The following is a 20738-nucleotide window of genomic DNA, read 5'->3' on the forward strand; positions in this document are numbered from 1 at the left end:
TTGTCCTGGCATTAAAGTGTGAATTGTGAGACCCTATATACATGAGTGTGTGTCTTTGTAAACTCCCCTGAAATATCCAGTCAGTCCCCAGGTGGTTAGATAAAGCAAACAGGATGCTCCTGACCTCAGTTTGAAGCCACAGCAAAGGTTGTGAATAGTTTTAGGAAATAATATAAATTTTTGATTTTTTTCAGTTCACAGACACGTCCCATCCAATCTGAATAAGCTTGAGAGGATCTGTCAGGAAGAATGAAATAACCTGCACAAATCCAGATGTGTAAATAAGACTGGAAGCTGTAATTCTACAAAATAGAGAACTAAGGCCCAAAATACTTTTGTAAAGTTTTTGACTGATAATATATTTGCGGAAACTTTCTCAAAGCATTTTTAATTGTGTCATTATAGACTATTGTCTAGATGGATGCAAATAACATTTAGATCCAATGTAAATGTAATCTCTGAAAGTAATAAGGGTGCAAAAAGTGAATGGTTCTGAAGAGGCTCCTGATTCATTAAACAGCATCATCTCCTCCCCATTTAATCTCATTGATTCAGTTACTTGACCTTTGCAGACTTCGCACTTCAACGAAGGAGGCGTTACAGCTGCTAGTTCACTCGTCGCAAGTTAAACACAGACAATGATCAGTTTTTCAGTGAAGAAGTGGGTGAATTCAGTTTCTGTGTAGATGCAAGCATGAACAGGAGTGACTGAGCGACTCTGGTCAGACCGGTTTGGAAACGATAGGTGGATTGAGGAGAGTCGGTATATTGTACAGCATCAGAGCAGAACGACTTGGACACCATGTGTGAACCATTACTTTCTAGTGTGAAAAGGTACTGTAGCAAAATGCATGACAAGAACAAGACTAAAATTCCAACGATGAAATCTGGACAATTAGATCTTCAGTTTGAGTTTAGTCTGAGACTAATGTAAAAAAAGTCCTGACTAACGCTAACAGTGACGTCTAATCCAGGTTGGGAACATGAACATGAGTTCAGATGAGGTGTTACCTGCAGCTCAACACTGAGTCGAGGCATAGAGGCAGCTCTGCCCTGGTTCTCCAGACCTGTGCCAGGGACTGGGATGGTACTGCTGACACTGGTCTCCATCTTCCTCATCTCCACTGACTCCTACACACACACACACACACACACACACACACACACACACACAAACCCATTAGCATCATTGCTGTGTGTGTGGGGGTGGAGTGGACTAATTCATTTTCCTCTTTACCTCTCCTTCAGCAACATGATTCTTTAGCAGCTGTTAAACAACTTCAACCCTATGATTGATGAGACTTAGGCATGCATGGACTGCCTCTTACACAAACAGAGAGAAATGTCATAATGGTGATCACACTAATTGGGCACACTGCAATAATGCATGCAGTAGGAAGTTTGGACGTAATATAACACCAGTAAAAAATTAGCTCATGGCAACATCTCTGCAGTTAACATGTAGCCCCTGTTCAGACAACAGCATTAAGATCCTCTCACTCTGTAGACCACAGCCTAAGACCACCGCAGTCTGTGTGAACGGATCTCAAATGTGTCGTCAGTGCGCCTTGAGTGCTTTCACGTCTGTAAATACAGTGGCACACGCACACACCATGTGTTGAACGGTACCTGAATGATGGCAGTGTCTGGTGAGTCCTCTGATGGGCCCCTGGACATGCTTCTTTTGCTCTTAGCTCGGGGCCCCTCCTTGGGTTTCTCCATCACCCAGGAAGATGATTCCTTGATGTTGTGATCGTGACCAGGCCTGTGTGTTACAGCAGTCACAGCTGTGCATAATAATAATAACAACAACAACAACAACAACACCAACAACAATAATAATATTAATAATAATAATAGATTGCACTATATAGCAAAACGTTAAGTTAAGGTATAAAGGTATAATATAATATAATATAAGGTATAAACAGCAGACAAACCCCTGCAGCAAACCTCATCCTTAGAGAAGGTCTCCATACACATAAAGGATCAGGATGACAAACTGACCTTCACACTGTTCAGATTGGAATTAATCTTTTTGATTATACAACGATACAAGATAAACATGTTTTGATGAGTCATGAGTTATCATCCAGTGTGTAATATACCCTACAGTCATCATTTTGTATGGTGGCCCCTGAGGACAAAACCCACAGAGGAGAAAGCACAAATATTATTGAGGGAAAACTCCACATCCAGAAATACAACAAATACAACTAGAATAACAACAACACTGCATTTGCATGCTTCTGCCAACCACTGCAATTTCACTCTACATACCTTTTTCCCCAGACTCTTATGAGGTATCCATGACCTTTGACCATCAAAATCTTTCCAGTTCATTCTTGAGTCCAAGTGAATGTTATTATTAAATTTAAAGACATCCCTTCAAGTTGATCTTAAGATATCCAGATAAACATAATTTGTGAGGCCACAGTTGCCTTGACCTTTGACCTTTGGCTACCAAAATTAAATCAATAAATCCTTGAGTCCAAGTGAATGTTTGTGCCAAATGGAAAGGATTCCCTCAAGGCATCACAGATACATCTCTTTATCGACAGTCAGTGGCGAGATAGAGCTGAGGGAGCCTTTAGAATGAAACATCTTCAAGAACGTCTGGCAAGTGCAGTTTCCTTCGTATAGCAAATCAGGATCAGTAGCCACTCTACTTTTACTTAGTTACCCACATTAAACCTCACCTTTATTCAGTGTTGCTATGTTTTCAGAAGTAAAACAAACCATTTAGATTGAGTTAATTTATTTTATTATTTATAATAATGTCTGTTTGGAAATTCACTCTTTTTCTAAATCACTCGCTCTGTTGTACTTTGAAGAATTGTCTTTGGTCTCAGGGTTGTCATATATGGTTTGTGGCTTTCAGTTTGTCTGAAGGTAAAGCTGAATGCATAATGAATATATGCTTTATTAGACAGTTTAACAACACCTCTGTGGACGAGAGAGTAGTCTGTGTATTGATAAATCTCAATAAAAATGAACAACTATAAAGAAAAAGGTGTAGAGGCAGTACAGTACATTAATAAACATTACAGACTGGTGTGCTGTAGCGTATTTCTCTTAATGTTTGTGCTTTCTCTCTTGTATGTGCTTTGTCCTTGAGGGCCACTATAGCTTTGTGTTAAAGAGCAACGATGAGGGTGAGGAGGGTTTTGGTACATCATGGAAAACTGTTTGGTGTTACTGGAGAGAATTACTGAGCCTTCATTCATCACACACTGTCTTTACTGAAAGAATGCTGGAAACAAAAGCACACCAAGCTGTGCGGCTGTGCACAGCTGGGATATCAGTGTAGCAGCCCTGACATGTAACAGGTATGAGGAGGCGCACATTAGCTGCCCTCTATGTGGCTGAGAAGCTGAAACCCAGCTCAGAAGAGAAGCATGAATCAGCCTCTGCGACCTGATCATTACAAAAAACAAATCTGGCCTTGATGTGCTAAACTAAAGTATCTTATACTGTAAACCTGACCCAGCCTGGAGCAGCTGCACATGTGTAATAGATTCAGTGTTGTCTCATATAGTCAGTTATGGCATAGTAGAAGTAATTTTTTATGTTATTAATATAGTATTCATGAGGTAAAACACATCTTACTGATTGGTTGTGATGTTGTAAACCTGACTTGAACTTTTTGTCTTGTTGTATAAACCCAGTCTCAGTATCAGAATTAGATTACTGCCACTTTTGCACATGTAGTAGAATTGTATTTCTCAAAAAAAGACGCCACAGACTGGAGACAGAGGTAATTGTGCCGGTTATGTTTGACCTCTGTCAGTTGTTTTGTACGTTTGTTTGTAAGCTAGATTAAAACTACCGGTCAGATCATCACAGAACCTGGTGATAGATTTTGGTATGGCTCAGGGAAGAACCCAATGTATTTAGGTACAGATCCAGGGATTCCGAACATTGCAAGATAAGGAATTTTCCAACATTTTATAGTTATATTGAGGACACTGATTTCTACAAGTGTGTAAAATTTGGTGCAGCTTGATTGAATTTAAGGGGGCCAGGGGGCATGCAACCTACTGAGTGCTTTTTGTTCGTAAGCAAGAACGGTGGTATGGGACAAGGGAGAAACCCATTAAATTTTGATGCAGATCTAAATCAGGAGGTGAAACGAGGAACTTTTCGTGAGACATTGTGCCATAAATTTTCCCTCTTTTCCTTGAAAATAATTCATAGATCTTAAAGAAACAATTCGGGCACATTCAGGGGACTGCTATCTTTGAGTGTGTACAACTTGTTGCAGCTTGGTTGAGGTTAATGGGACAATTTGCCTTGGCAGAGGCAAACATTCTACTGAATGACATTCTAGTTTGTTTTCTGAGATGGTTGATTTCATAGAAATACCATTGCTTGAGTTTGGTTTTGTGCTCTCCTTCACACAGTCTGTTAAGGTCAGTCCCTGAACCGGCCCAGCGCTATCTGCCATCTTAGTAAATCTCTCACAATACACACAGCCCACGACTCAGAAGCAAATCTGGCCCCCAGTCTGAATTTTCACAAGGAAAGGTTGGGTAAGTAAAGTCACTTTCAGCTTTGATGTTGTAATCTCCACCTCAAACTATTAAACCCTGTGGACCCAACTTAAGTCTTGATGTGGGAAATATCTTCCTGGAGCATTGAACTTACAGTGTGCCTCCATTGTTGAGGGAGTTGGAGCTAGGTCTGGTCTGTGGCTGAGACTTGGCATGGGATTTGTGCTGGGGCTGAAGTATGCTGGGAGGCTCCACACTGTTTGACATCATAGGCAGGTCTTTCTCCTGCATGTGAGTCACAGGCAGCAATGGCTTAAACAGAGCCCCGACCTCGCACTGTGGAGGAGAGATGGATGGCAACATGCTGAAGACATTTAGAGGCAGCAGGCAGAATATTGCTGGGCCCAGATCTGACGGCGGGGGGACTCAGTGCCACACATATGTGGAGACCGGGGCCACAATATTCCTTTTTTTGCAGTCATGCTTGTATGTGGGGGTTCTGTGTGCATACGTGTGATGATTTGTGTATGCAGTGACAAACAGCTGTGCAGTAGATGTGCAAGGTTGCAAATAACTGCCAACCAGCAGCCAAATACATATCCATCTATGGATGTGACGTGTAAGTGTGCCTTTTAATATAAACAGTTTTCATAGGCAACCTATCACTGAGGGCTTTTACACTGAAAACGTTCAATAGTGAAAGCAGATGATCAGTTTTGTAATCCATCACTGAATGGTAAATGGATACAAAAGCATCTTCTTTGCATGCAATCGCACAATCAAAGTGTGTACCTGTTTGCAAACACAATTTAATTTGGCGCATGCGTACGACTGCATCCAATGTGGGTGTGCTTCAGTGCATGTCAGTGTGCGCGTGCCTATGCGTGTGTGCAGTCTGCGGGTATGTGCGGTGTGGACGTTGTACCTGGGAGCCCGATGGGTTCTGTTGCTGCTGCAGCTGCCGCTTCCTCGCTATGTTCTGTTTGTAGTAGTCGAAGATCATCAGGGCGGCATAAACCTTCCCTACCGTCAGTTCATTGGCTGAGGAGGTGAGGAGAGAAGAAATGATGTGAGAAAGGTGGAGAGGACCGAGAGAGGGAATTCTGCTGACTCACTCGTCCACCCTCCATTCATCTCTATTTGTCTCCCTAATGGTTTAGTTTTAAGGGAGGAGACGTCTTAATGTGAGTGATTGGTGTGATTCACAGCACGTAATTAAAATGGATTCCTAAGGTAAACAAAACAAGCATCATGACAGAACGAAATGCCTGGAAATGTCTCTGGGTAATTATTGGAAGTGGTGAACACTTCTCACCAAAAGGTGGCAGCAAAAGCAAAGCTCAATGCTGCACAGTCTGCATTGTCCTTTGCATGGGCTTTTATGGATGGACACTTAACACAGGTACTCACACAATAACATACTGAATATGTGCTCTGAGTATCTATCTATCAGACTGCATGAAATACAAATCCTTCAGGACTCCAATATTTTAAAACCTAAAATGCTCTTAACTTGCAGAGAGCAACATGTTCTGACATATTTTAGTTATGTTAGTAGAGTAGTTTTTGTGGATGTCACACAGTTTCTGTTATAATAAATAGATAGATAGATTATGTTCAACCACTTTTCATGTATTTCCATTGCCTGAATTATCACCATGGTCTTAAACACGCATTATTTATCTGATGCTCCTCATCTAAAAGCAGTAGAATTCATTTCCTGCTCCCAGTGAAGTTTTCTTTTTCTTTCCATTTTTTATCCAGTCTGCTCAGGTATTGTAGCATATTAATATCTGCTGTGAATGGTGGATCATGATATTAGTGGATCGTAGATAGTGAGTGAGATGGTGGATGATGGATCATAGTCATGGATGGTGACCGCGGTGGCAGTTCATCCTGGATTATAAACACAACTAGATTGTTCCCTTCATCTCTATCAGACATTTTCTTATTCCAAATCCTTTCACCTCTTCATTTGTCATTTCTGTTCAGTGTTGTAAATATTGTTATTTTGTTGAAGTGCTCTGTTACACTTCTGTTCATCTTGGGAGAGGGATTCTCACACGTGACTCCCTCTGAGGTGTCTATGTTTTTTTTTTTCCTATTAATAGAATTTTTTTGGGTTGTTTTCCCTCATTCTTGATGAGAAGGTTGTACCTCATCAAGCCCTATGAGACAAACTGTTATTTGTGAATATGGGCTTTACATTTGTTTTGTATCTCAAGCTGTGTAAAGTTTGATAAATGTCCCTTAGGTGATGTCACTTGAGTCGGTGCCAATTAGGTCTGAAGACTACAAGTTTGAGCAGTTGAACAAATCTGGGTGGAGAGTGTTAGAAACAGGTGAGCTGAGCAGCGTCATCTCAACAACTTGCTGCTGCGTGCATGACACACCTGACTCTGCCACAGTCAGCAGTCAGGTTGAGATAAAGTGGGTAGACTTTGTGGAATAGAAAACTTATGAATACATGCATACAACCACTGACAGTCCATTTGATGTGAGGAATATTGCATCACAGATATACATTTGTGAAAGGACTTGGGACTTGGCAGGCTGCGTTTGGTTTCATATATATTAAAAGTGGAGCCCAGGAGAGCTGAGTTGCAAGTGAAACGGTTCAAAATACCCTGTATATGACTTCATCACTTCTTAATTGAAAGAAAAACTGACAAAAGTTGAAAAAACAAGAGAAAACATCTTATGTTAGCATATTTCAAACACTCGTGCTGCATCTGAAATCCCTCCCTCATTCACCACTCTCTATGTAAGAGAACTTTGTAATAGCTAAGTGAATAGTGAGGAGCAAACTGACACTTCAGCCACTTGATAATCACCATCCCTTTGTACGACGATGATAAGGTTTTAATTAACTTCACAAAATCACAAAGAATTGAATTCCTTGTGTTAACTGCTGTACTGGAGTCGTTCTATATATTTTTTCAGAGTCAAAGAAATAGTGAATGAGAGACTTTACTGGGACAGAGGCTGGCCTGAACGTGACTTTGACTTTGTTCTATATTGTGTCCTTGTTTGGCTTTAGCCCTAAACTGCAGTGGTTGTCTTTGTCGTTTCATATGTGAAAAAAATATTTAAAAATACATATGCAAAATATTAATGTCATAGGGAAGTTACACCTTGTGTGACACTAAAGCAGCCACGGTGCCTCATTGGGACATCCAATCTACATGTATTTACTTAATGATGTACTGTCCTCAGAAAAAGATTGGGCTTGGTGTGAAAATGTACAGCTGAACATTCACATTTAGATGAATTCTTTTTAGTAGTGAGTTAGTACAAAGCTTACGTTTATGTGGCGTCACCAGCAGGTTCATGGTCTTTTTTGAGAGGTTGGGCCACACTGTGGACAACTCCTTCTTCAGCTCAGCGTCAGACAAGCGCTGAGCTACCATACCTAGACATCCAGAGATGGCGAGACAGACTTTCAACCTCCTTTATCAGTAAAACACACAGATCTTGAGTGATCCAATCACAAGTGGAGAACTTTATGTACTTGGTCATCTGACGTAACTTTCCAAAGACCAATTGATGTGCTGGGTTTGTTCTCACTTCCTGTACTTAGTGCTTTCCACTTGTGATTGGTTCACCTGACATGGTTCAACTGACATTGGCTCCAAGCTAAATTTCTGATTTGCCTTTGGATTAGTCTATTTATCTTTAGTCTACTTATTATTTGTGTTTCTCTGACCTGAGGCCAGTTTGATGTTCAAGGCGGTGCGAATCAGGGCCATCAGGGTGGAGGTGAAGTGGACGCTGTTGTCATCGGCAATGGGCATGTTCATCTTGACGAGACGCTGAGAAGAGGAGGTGAGTGGTGACAGATTTGTCATTAGATCACAGAGTGATAACAAACAGCCCAAAGAGAGCATACAATCCACCCAGAGAAATCAATCTGTGTGCTGCTGTGATGCAATACCCTCCACAGACCCATGTTAGCTTAGAGGTCTCCTTTGATACATTTTGTTGAATGCTTGTAGTTTGGCCGCATTGTTGAATTGTTACTGTTCAGCGCACAAAAGGCTTTCTCTACAAGTACGTACAGAGGAGACAAGCTACACATTCACATTCACTGCTACTGGCTACAGTATGCACTAAATGCTGCAAGTCAAAGTGCACTGGTGCAAGACTGACATTGACCGAAAAAAAGGTGAGAGAAGGCATGTAACGCATAACCATGAAGGTGCCTCGGCAGTCCCAGGAGCTCGACTCTGTGGTTGCGTACCTAACAATCGTCAACTGAGAGTTGACGAGGTTGCGTTTGCTCTACATGTATGTGGCAGCTAGCAATAAAAAAGTGTCCATTCCACCAAGCTTGGGCAGCCTTAGCAGGAAGACTTGGTTCATTCATATAGGACTAATGGCACCACTAGATGCACTCTGAATGATGTGGGATTGCTGCTGAAAGAGTTGAGCTCCCCTGAACACAAAAAGCATTCATATACAAGTGCTCTCAGTGGCAGTGCAGAGAGTAAGAAAGACCAGCGTCAGAATGAGACGGAGATGGAGAGCTGAGAGGCAAACAAACACACCTACACATGTGTAAAACCATGGTCATTTACATATGGTCGCACTGTCACCCACACGTAGATACAAACACCACCACAGGCTGCACGCCCAATTAGAGAGACATCAATATCAGCAGCTAGAAATTTCAAGACGAGTAGCTGTTTAGCAATTCAGAATGAACGATAATATATATTTTGCTTAAAGAAAATCTTGAAATCTGCAAACATTTTTAAAGCCTAATTGAAATTGTGGATCTGCAACATTGTGTCTACAGGGAATTCATGCAAATCCAACCTGGTATCAACATGCAACCTGCATCTGGATACTATACTGATAATGACATCTGATCATGGGCCTTGGCTTTTCCAGCAACTACAAGGATTGTGCTTGTGAGTAGATCTCAACATGGGTTATTATAGTTAGGTATGTCAGTCAGAGTTGCTCAAGTTTTCAGTGAACAATGTGGATGGTCAAGGGTCACATGACCCATGGAGACAGCTGACGGCATTCAGCCTCCATCAACCACAGGCCCTGAAGGACTGACTTCTGTACACACTCGAGACAACAGGGAATTTACTAAGATGATAAACATATTTTTTTAAACTAAATAAACAAACTAATCTTTGTAATATCGGAATTTGAACTCAAAACAGAGGAAGGCTAAAGAAGGCCTGTATTATGCATGAGGGTACGTGCAGAATACTTGCATGGAATGCAGGGCTTCACAAAGGTACATGTACTCTTGCTATAGGCTACGCTAATGTTACTTGAAAAGTAAGGAACTAATAAGCCAATCGTGAAGCTTGCTAGTCCTGCAGCGAGATCTGATCTGATCAAAATGTGACCATCACTACATTTTGATGAAATATGATGATACTGATAAGATTCTGATAAGACATCCAGATACCAATTACATATCAATATCAGGTAGACATTTCTTATTTATCTCAATCAGTATTCAGCAAACAATACATCAAATCAAAATCTCCATGACATATTTTGTCAGTGCTGTGCAGCAATAACATTTTAACACACAGACAGACACACAGACACACACACACACCGAACACACACACACACACACACACACACACACACACACACACACACACACACACACACATATTTTCCCCAGTAGATAGACTGAGATGAAATATGAGAAAGAATGAGAGGGAAAGGGCAGCAAAGACAGAAGCACAAAGAGGAAAGCATAGAGATACAGAAATAATTGTATGTACAGAAAAGCAACAAAAGCTACACACTCACGCAAACACACACTGCTCCACTCGCGCCTTCTACACACACACTGCTCCACAAAATAAAACCCCAACTAGGACATACATTTCAAAGAAATAGTGACATCTGAGCAAATTTCCCACATAAACACAATATATCTTAATTAATGTTTTTAAAGTATTTTTAGTTCATCTCTATGTGTTATTTTAATTAGTGATTGTTATTAGCCTACTCAGGCAGCTATGCTCAGAGGAACATTAAAGATGATAAAGATGAGGTCGGGGCCTACACCAAAATATATCAGAACGCTAGCAAAGACAAAGTGAAGAAACGAGGGAGCACAGACACTGGCTTGAGTTCACACCAGTGGAAGAAAGGTTGTCGAGCACAGGGTAGAAGGTAGAGGAAGAAGAGGGTCTACCTTGTAGGCGACTCTTGGTGGACATTTCTTTCCCAAACCTAAGGGTGGGGACATGTGGAGCAGCATCTGATACATATCGCGGTACTTGATACGCCCACTTCACAGGGAAGGAAATCAAGAATAAACAAAACCCAAACAGAGAAGGATGGGGAGTCAGAGGAGGAGGAGAGGAGCAAAGGGAAGAAATCAACAAAATAAGAGAATAATGGAAAGGAAAAACAGAAATCTGTTGTTAATAGATTTCCTTAAGTGAGATGTAATGTGAATGCCATCCTCGGCCACTGTGTCGGGGCACGGGGATGCATCGCTGTGGAGCTCAGGATCCCTGAGAGGAGAGATGGGATGGTAAAGAGTGAGTTTGGTGAGAGAGGGAGGAGGGGAGAGAAGAAAGGTGGATGCGTGGACCTGACACACAGGATGCTGATGGGAGGGAAGAGAAATGACAGCATCGTAACAGGGATGTCTGCCTGGGCATGCTAGCAAACATCCCACTGGTACTTCAACCAGGATACACAGAGACGAAGGTTTCAATGCCAGCCCAAGCGCTTGTTTGGGGCTTTCACTCATAGCCTGACTTTCCACTAGAGTATGTCTTCATAGAACGATCAAAAAGTCTCCACAAGGGTTTTGACCTGATTCAGCTGTTTTAAAGATCTGAATGAAGTGTCACATTCTCCGTTCAAGACTTTTTTTCTGTTAAAGACTTGAAGACTTTTCAAGACTTTTTCTTTCAATTCTGTTTTTCTTTTTTTAAACAATTGAGTGGATAATTATTGATTGATTATTGATAATAATGGAAAGTGAAACATGTCTGCCATCTAAACATTACAGACAGGAGAAAGTAGGCATGGCAGGCGGCATTTTGGGACAATGCCGTGGCTTTGAAAGCTTTGTTTCTACTCCGGCATCATTAACCAAAGCCAGTCAGTTTGGAGGGGCAGGTGCTAGACTAAAGGCGATTTCATCGGTGCACAGCCATTCAGTTAAAGTTTCTTGGTATAGAGGTACACAAAGCACCCTGGTGACGGAAATGTCTGATATTTGCAAACCTTGTATGCTACCCTATTAGGGCAGTTCTTCCCTAAGCCAAGGGGGGGTGAGATAACGCGTAACAAATTGTACATATCCTTATAGGAAATCCGTCCACTGTGGAAAAGAACAAGCAGATAAATAAACAAACGTTCAAGGACATCTTAAGATAAAACAATGATCATCAGTGGGCTGACTGCATACAACAAGGTAAAGGAATGAGGCCTGTGTATGAGGTCTCATGAAGTCACCTTAGTCACCAAAGGAGGAAGAGAGCAGTAAGGTTAGGATGTCTATTCTATCCACTTTACTTTGTATGATATCCTCTGTGGCCCAGAGGGAGGTTTGAACATACCACGCAGCCGGGTCATACTCGGCCCAAACCCGGATGAACTCATCGAGGTGATGAGGTCCCAGGATGGAGGAATCTCTGGTTAGGTACTCAAAGTTATCCATGATGACAGCCACAAATAGATTCAGCATCTGGAACACAGACATTAGGTTGAGTTTAAACCTCATGAACTATGACTAGTTACATCTGGTATTGAAATGGATCTCGAATTCAGATTGTGTGTAAGATTTTAACCTGATCATGTTTCTACCTAGTATTTTAATTTGTCTCCAGTGGTCACATTGAGATGCAACAGAAAGAGGACAAAAGACGAGGAAGGATAGAAGAAGATGGCAACCATCAATGAAGCTGTGTTATTGGCTATGTCCAAAATCACTCATTAATCACTATATGGTCCACAATATATAGTGATTTTGCTATTTTGTAGTGCTGTCCAAATGTTTAGTGGAGGTCTTTATACCCTATATAGTGGACTCAATTTGTCCCACAGTGCATCATAAAAATAAAAAAAAGTGTGCAACTGATGGTCACTAACCAAGCTTTATATACCATCATGCATTGTGGCATTGACAGGAAGAAAAACGGCGGAGAGACGAGAGCAGAGAGGGCATCGTGTCTCAGCCTTCTCTTTCTGGTGATTCCTTGTTCTTATCAATAATATCTGAATTACCATGAGGATAAACCCTGACAGGTTTATATTTGCAGGCATTTTCACAGACCAATTTCAAAAAAGGTCTGTTTGAGTGTATGTCCCTAATATTTATGATGGCCACAATACACAAATTTGTGTATTGTGGCTGTAAAATATGTAAAAAGAGCAGAGCAGTGCATCACAGCACATTCGCAGTGAGTTTATTTCTACATTTAAACGGTCATTCACCTCAGCGTGTGGCAAAGCCTTTCTTGGGGGTGAAATATGTAAAAAAGCATTTTCTTTCAAAAGCCATGAACATGTCACATTTATTTTTCCTTCAACTGAGTGATAAGCCTCTAATAAGGCAAATGTGTGCTAGCAGATATGTGTGTGTTCAGACCAAATGCAAAGCAAATTTTTCATCAGTGCATCAATGAGAAGACTAGTTGGAAATTTGCACCAGGCGATGTGAGTAGACGCAAATAAGAGAGTTATATTTCAACATGAGAAGGATTCGAGCAATACTGCCACACTGTGTTGCAGAAAGGGCACCTGCTGTTGTCTGACAAAAGTAGAAGATGTACTTTATAGAGACAGAACAAAAAAGAGAAGGTTTGCAGAAATGTCAGAGAAACAGTAGGACTACCACGTAAAGGTCCAGTGTGTAAGATTCAGGTGAAAGGGATCTAATGGCAGTAGAATGTAGAATAATCTCATGATGTTTTCACTAGTTTGTTTCATATAAATTGTATGAATTGTAGTTTTCTCTACACCAGAAAAGGTCCTTTATATTTAAATACTTTATATTTACATGGAGGGGACCCTCTCTATGGAGGCCGCCATGTTTTTTACATTAGTCCAGACTGGACAAACTAAACACCTTTTGAGTTTTTATGACAACTGAAGCTACCACAGGTTCTTCATCATGTTTGGAAGGAGAGGGTGAGGTGAGGGGTGTTCAGCTGCAACATGCAACTTCAACACTAGATATCACACAATTCTACACACTGTACCTTTAAGTTCTGCAAATATTATATAAGTTAGCTTATCATTAACTGTCTGCCCTAGTTAGTAAATCAGTTCCCCAGCCCAGCAGCTGAATATTACAGTAGCGTGCTTCAGTACTGACCAGGAAGGAGCAGAGGAAGATAAAGGAGACAAAGTAGAAGTAGGCAAAATCACTGCCACACTCTTTCCCATCGGTCCCTGATCGCTCATCACAGGCTCGGTGACTCAAACATGATAACATGATTTCCTGCCAGGCCTCACCAGTTGCACTCCTGATACACATAGAAACACAGTAGAGACATAAAGAACAGGCATTATTTCAATGAATACCTTCTGCAGAGAAAGTCAGAAAATGTAGACTCAACAGAAGTTGAATTAAAAAGTGCACTTGAATCTGAAGTGACTTGGTTGGCAGACATTGTTTTACTGTATGCTACTATATCAACGTGTCTATGTTTTATTTTAATTATTAAAATAAAAGATTAAATATTCTTAATTGAAATTATTAAGATTATTTTAATACTGACAATGCTAAAATGCAAAGCTTTTCAGTTTTCTTTTAAAGGCCTATTCGTTGTGGTTCATTCGATTTTTATGTTTTGCAATTAAAGAGGAAGTCATTTTAACTCAAACATATGTATTCTGCCCTAAACTTGCTACAGTTGCTCTTTACATCCTTCGCTGTCTTCCCCCCGGAGGTCCAACTGATGCCATTTTTATGGAAAACTGTCTGTATCTGGTCATGGTTGCCTAATGTGCTGATGAGACATGTCGAGTACAGCAAAGCCTCTTTTACCTGAACAGCAGCATGAGAGCCTGAAGGAACGTGCGGAAGTTGTTGTGGTGATTGATTGCTGTGTCCTCATTCAGGTCAATGTTGCCAAACACCTATAGTAGAGACACAGTGAGGGGAATCGATTCACACTGTCTTAACAATGTGCACTTAATATATTTTACATTTAGACCACAACATTTTAACAGTGCACTGTATGTGTCCACAGCAGAGAGGCATCACGCACCTGCATCCCAATGATGGCATAAATGAAGAACAGCATAGCAATCAGCAGGCAGACATATGGCAGGGCCTAAAGGGAACAATAGGAAACCAAGACACTCAATAATTAATATCCACTCTGAATTATTTCAGCCAAGGTGTTTGAGTTTGTGGGTGCAGGTATGTGGTTGGATGAATTTGTAAAAGTAAACTAGCCAATGTGCACGTGCATGCTAATATACTGTACATGCGGTATGTCAGTGAGCATGTAATAATGTGTGTGAGCACCTTGAAGGACTGAACGAAGGTCCACAGCAGGATGCGGATGGTGTAACCCTGCCTCAGCAGCTTGATGAGCCGAGCGGCTCTGAACAGCCTCAGGAAGCTCAGGTTCAGCAGCCTGTCCTGTTACAAACATGTGTGACATCATGAAGTAACCTTTTCAGGGTTGATAAACTGCTGACATGCTGACCCCCTTTAACAAGCATGCTCGGGCCAAGTATAAACATATTCAAGATGCATTCAAATTCAATCAAGCTGAATTTGGTTCCATCAATACTAAAGTGATCCGATGTTTCAAGGTCAGTTTTGCCATCATGGTTTATACTGCTGAGAGCTGGGGGAACATGTTGTCAGTTTGTTGGCATTAAGATGTATCAGAAGAAGAAGAAGACTGTTCTCTCTTCTCTCACATAGGCTTCAACAGCTGTGGATTTTTAAACTTGTTTTATTGAACTACTGAACATTATCATTTTTATTGAACTCAGGAATAACGGGATCAAGTGAATACACTAATAAATGTTCCAATTATCTTCATGGTCTTTAGTATTTTCAGAACATGGAATGATAAAACATTAAGTGGAGACAGTCTTCTACAACTGTATGGCATCTGTCAAATTTTAACCATTCTCTTTAGTGCAACTCTCACAGGCTTGTATTATATATACATATAAACTAAAACACTATGTGAGCTAAGAGCAGGGAATGGTTTCAGAGTGTCACTCACCGTTGTCTAGTGAAATTTGGGACCAAGGTATGGGAACACCAGTGACGACAATCAACAAGATGAAAATGCAGGGAGAGTGAGAGAGAGATAAAGTAGTGAGTAGCAGAGTACGGACAGCAGAGGGGAGAAGAGAGGAAGGAGAAAGGAGAGAAGAGGAACAGTCATATTGCACAACATTAAGTGATACAGGTCAACAAATACACACATGTAAATCCATTAAAGGCTTTGTCACAGTGTACACACAGGTAGGTGCACTGAAAAGAACAATCGGTCAAACACAGTAAACACAGGAAATCACACATTAAAGAATGGATTCAAAGAAGTCGTCCATCCCTAGCTCCTGGATGGTTTCTCCTTCTTATTAACAAAAGACTCGCTCACAAGCCTGCTGTACATGCTGTTGCTGCCTTCAGCTCATTAGCATGACAGCAGTGCTGTGTGGATGCGGTGTATTCATGTTGTTGAGGTGAGTGGTGGAGTGGGCGGGTGCCAGTGCTCTTACATTGATTTCGGTCACCAGGATGTCAGTGATGCTGCCCAACACTGTCACAAAGTCAAACACGTTCCAGGCGTCCTTTAGGTAGTTCTGAAAAACAGCAGATGAAAACCTTTAGTTTCTATCCAGTGATATGGACATTCAGACTCTGTCAATGGTATTCACCAGTGGACCGAAAGCGATGATTTTGAGGATACACTCCAGAGAGAAGAGAGTGGTGAAGACGATGTTGAGATTCTTCAGCATGGCTTCATAGAAGTCTGGAGCTCCATGGAACTGAAAGACAGGGGTGAAGGGGGTTTTAAGAGAACAGTCTCACTGATCACGTTGTCCTTTCTGATGTAACACTGTTAAAGCAACTGTTCAACATTTTGAGAAACACATTCTAACTCTTCTGTCTCTGTCCTATTTCCTGCCCTTGTGATCGTCTGCACCTATGCTAATGTTTAAGTCTCTGTGTCAATCTTTGTCAAGTTGTCTGTTCGGTTTAGTTTTGTTCAGTCCAGCTCGTGTGTCTCCTATTCTGTTTGACCTTTTAAATTAATCAGTTCAATTATAATCAAATTGTTTTTTCTGCAGTTCCTGTTTTTTTTTTTTTTTTACCGACATTTGCATTTGCGTCCAGTTCTTCTGAATGTCTAGCTCTCTATATGAAACTTTTCATATTTATTTTCCTGTGCTAATAAATCCAGGCCCAGCTTCAGAAAATATGTGAAAAAGCTTGGCCGACTGTATCAAATCTGTTTTACATTATCACAATCATTCAGGGGCACTTACCTTCATCATGAGTACCACAGTGTTGAGAGCAATCATGATCATGATGGAGTACTCAAACGGAGCTGAGACCACAAACTTCCACATCCTGTACTGGAAGGACTGCGTGTTCACGGGCATGTAGCGCGTCAGAGGTTTGGCATTAATGGCGAAGTCAATGCATGCCCTCTGTAACAAAGGAACCACACCGAGCGCGTCTTCATCATTTCAGAAGAACTTAGTCTCTAGTGAATGCAAGGATACACTTGGTCACATTTACATACGTACATACATGGCATTTAGAACAATTGAGACAAAAAACTGCATGGGATGAAATAACAAACTAGCAGGTTCTAGCAAAGGTGAGAATTTGTTTGAGAAAGTTGTTTTAGCTAAAACAATCAGTGAGTATCATCATCAATACCAAGAATTTAGTAGGGCCCTCAAAGGCTGTGATAAAAAGTGAAATGGAGCTTAAAGGTACAGTGTGTAGAATATTGTGATATGTAGTGTTGAAGTTGCATGTTGCAGCTGAACACCCCTCACCTCACCCTCTCCTTCCAAACATGAAAAAGAACCTGTGGTAGCTTCAGTTGTCATAAAAACTCAAAAGGTGTTTAGTTTGTCCAGTCTGGACTAATGTAAAAAACATGGCGGCCTCAGTAGAGAGGGTCCCCTCAATGTAAATATAAAGTATTTAGATATAAATGGCCTTTTCTTGGGCAAAGAAAACTACAATTCATACAATTTAGATGAAAAAAAAACAGTGAAAACATCATGAGAATTATGCTACAATAGTTCCCTTTCACCTAAATCTTACACACTGGACCTTTAATAGGAAAAAGGGTTCCCCATCTCTGACTCAGAATAATTCAAACTGTAACTTCATTTTGGTCAAAAGTAACACCATGGCTATGTCTCCTCATTCTTCTGTGTTTTTATGCCAGCAAAAGTTATTTAGTGACAGGACAGACCTTGATTAAACATTTCACACAAATTAATTCATGAATATTGATAATATCCAGCAAATAAAGATGAGAAGTAAAAATGATAACAGAGATCATGATGTGGCAGCATTGTGTATTAGATGCTGGAAATCAGAATAACCTGAAGCCCAGAGTTGTTTGTCAGCTCTACAACTTACCTCATTCTTTTCCAAGCTGCACTCGGACAAGGCCTTGTCTCCCTGCTCCTGAAAGGTAATGATGATCAGAGCGACGAAGATATTGACAAAGAAGAAAGGGAAGACCACAAAGTAGACCACATAAAAGATGGACATTTCTATCCGGTAGCCTGGACTGGGGCCCTGGTCCTCAAAGGTGGCATCCACAGAGTGCTTTAGTACACTGCAAGGAGAGAAGCACACCATGGAGGTTAATGGTGAGATACAGGAACATATTCAATTAGAAATATTGATGTGAATAAGATTAATAATCAGTATTGGCAATGTAAAGGCTTATTTTTACTGACAGTGTTAATATACTGTAGTTTAATAGCAATTTTATGCTAGTAGCCACAGAAACCTTCAAGCTATGAGAAGTGAGTTGTATTTCACTCTGACATTTTGTTCACCGTTCTTCAGCAACTTCTGCACAGAACCAAATAATGAAAAGATCAAAGATGCCAGAGAGTCCTGAAGAAGACGGCCAAAATAGACTGATGACTGAGGTAGTTAGTCATTGTGTAAATACTGCTCCATTCAAACATTTCGGCACCTTTCTTGGCACTTTCTGCTGGTTGCTATCAGATAGTGATACATTTTGATTATTTGATGAAACAATAGGAAAAGACATGAATCACTATTGGGCTTTTATTTTGTCTGTCACAATATTTTAGTCTTCGTCTGTTACACTGATCTCAACTCAATTCAATAAAGTTAGAAAAATGAATAAAAAAAGGAAACTCCTTGAGAACAATAATACGAACAATTGTTCATTAAGATGACTAGACCTAAGCCATATTTTTTGTTTGACTTGTGTACCTTTATTATCCAAAATGTTTGGATAGAAATTCCCAATTTTATTCAATGGTTGTTTCATTTTAGGCCTTTTAATTATGTCATATTAGCTTTACCTGAGGCTTTGCATGCCAGCCAGCTGTTTTTTCCTTTCACTGTTTGTGTTGGTCACTCGTAAGGGATCCCAATTGATTGTTGTTTGATGAGTTAAGCTGTAATACATTACCTAATTTTGTGAGACTTCTGGCATCGTCCCTACTAATTTCAAAAATGCTCGAGTTGAACCTCAAAAAACCCACTCTGAATAATTACAGAACTCTTTCTTATCCAAGATCCTTGTGTATTCAAACAATTAGTTGTGCACCTGACAGACAATAACTTATTTGAAACATTCCAATCCAGTTTTCTGTCCCACAATACAGAAACTGCTCCTCTGAAAATCTGCAATAACTGGCTGAAGATGCTGCTAAATCCTCCATCCTTGTTCTTTTGGATCTCAGCTCTGCTTTATATACTGTAGACCACCACATACTCAATGACAGACTGGAGAAGTGGGCAGGTATCATCCATATGCCCTTAAACTAGTTCAGGTCCTACTTTTCCAACTAAGATTTCTAAGTGACTATGACCGGCTCAGTTTCCTCCCCCTCATACGTGTGGTATGGTGTCCCGCAGGGTTCAATCATATGTCCCATTCTATTTTCCATCTATACGCTCCCCCTTGGCAACATCATCTGCAAACATATGTCCACTTTCATTCAAATCAGTCCTAATGACCAATCAAACATTGCAACTCACTATTATTGTCACTAGTATTTTTATAGTTTAAGACACAGCCAACGTTAAATATTTTATCTCACATACAGACCTGGAAAAAATCATTCACGTGCATATTGCCTTGACTACTGTAACTCCCTTTATTCCTTTTATCAGAAATCAATCCACCGTCTACAGAATGCTGCTGCTCTGGTTTTAACACAATCCCAAAAATATTACCATATCAACCCTGATTTAGCATCCTTGCACTGGCTGCCTGTTTATTTTAGGATTGATTTAATAATTCTTCTAATTACTTTTGAAGCCAGGCATGGGCTGGCCCCCTTTCTATATTTGAGACCTTTTATCTCCCTGCGAGCCAGGACGCAGTCCAGGACCCTCTGGTAAAGCGTTGCTACCCATTCCAAAGTCTATGGTGAAAACCAAAGGAGATAAAGCCTATGCCTTGAGGGTCCATACACTTTGGAACAATCTGCCACAAGAGATTAGACAAGCAGAAAGGGTTACCTGTTTTATCTCTCTACTTAAGACACATCTTTATGAAGAAGATTGTATTGTATGATGTCTATGACTTCTATTATCTGTATCTTCATTATTATTTCTTTACTCTGTGACTTTCATACTGTTTTTTGTAAAGCACTTTGTTACTTGTATTGAAAAGTAATAAAGTTATTATTATTATAATAGTATAAAAACCATCATTTATGTTATGTTTATGAATCCTGTTTTCCAGGTGTCCAGTCTATCATGGGTTTAGTTTAGCATCACACAAGTCTTTAAATCAAAGAGGGAGCTGCACTTACGTTGGCCAACCCTCCCCAGTAGACACAGTGAAGAGGGTCAGGAAGGCCCACAGCACATTGTCATAGTGGAACTCATACTTTCTCCACTCTCTGGGCATGGCAGCTACCTCGTCTTTGTCATAGTCCAAGAACTGACCTCTGGAAGACATGAAAGCATAAATAAAGCTGAGTGGGGAGAGACTGGTACATGGGTGTGGTCTGGTTATTACCTCACCAGTGGTTGGATGTTTACATTTAAAAAGTGAATAAAATGAG

General features: G+C 40.5%; 1 protein-coding gene across 26 annotated transcripts in view; it reads right to left on the minus strand.

Annotated features, from left to right (window-relative positions):
- Nucleotides 1-20738, minus strand: part of cacna1ba (calcium channel, voltage-dependent, N type, alpha 1B subunit, a) — a 130051-nt gene that overhangs the window by 14000 nt on the left and 95313 nt on the right. For 21 of the 26 annotated variants that reach the window (XM_069522815.1, XM_069522817.1, XM_069522823.1 and 18 more), the window contains 17 exons: nt 20484-20621; nt 18091-18292; nt 16971-17135; nt 16359-16469; nt 16200-16283; nt 14980-15096; nt 14717-14782; nt 14494-14585; nt 13819-13969; nt 12059-12186; nt 10675-10771; nt 8200-8305; nt 7798-7905; nt 5419-5534; nt 4648-4829; nt 1630-1765; nt 1012-1131 (listed from right to left, as the gene is read on the minus strand). In XM_069522815.1, the coding sequence (XP_069378916.1) occupies nt 1012-1131; nt 1630-1765; nt 4648-4829; nt 5419-5534; nt 7798-7905; nt 8200-8305; nt 10675-10771; nt 12059-12186; nt 13819-13969; nt 14494-14585; nt 14717-14782; nt 14980-15096; nt 16200-16283; nt 16359-16469; nt 16971-17135; nt 18091-18292; nt 20484-20621 (2119 nt within the window). Of the gene's footprint in view, nt 1-1011; nt 1132-1629; nt 1766-4647; nt 4830-5418; nt 5535-7797; nt 7906-8199; nt 8306-10674; nt 10772-11723; nt 11821-12058; nt 12187-13818; nt 13970-14493; nt 14586-14716; nt 14783-14979; nt 15097-16199; nt 16284-16358; nt 16470-16970; nt 17136-18090; nt 18293-20483; nt 20622-20738 lie in introns of all 26 variants that reach the window. The other 5 variants (XM_069522824.1, XM_069522825.1, XM_069522804.1 and 2 more) reach the window with 2 other exon arrangements.

Source organism: Paralichthys olivaceus, chromosome 4 (genome assembly GCF_024713975.1).
Source record: "Paralichthys olivaceus isolate ysfri-2021 chromosome 4, ASM2471397v2, whole genome shotgun sequence".
Taxonomy (NCBI): Eukaryota; Metazoa; Chordata; class Actinopteri; order Pleuronectiformes; family Paralichthyidae; genus Paralichthys; species Paralichthys olivaceus.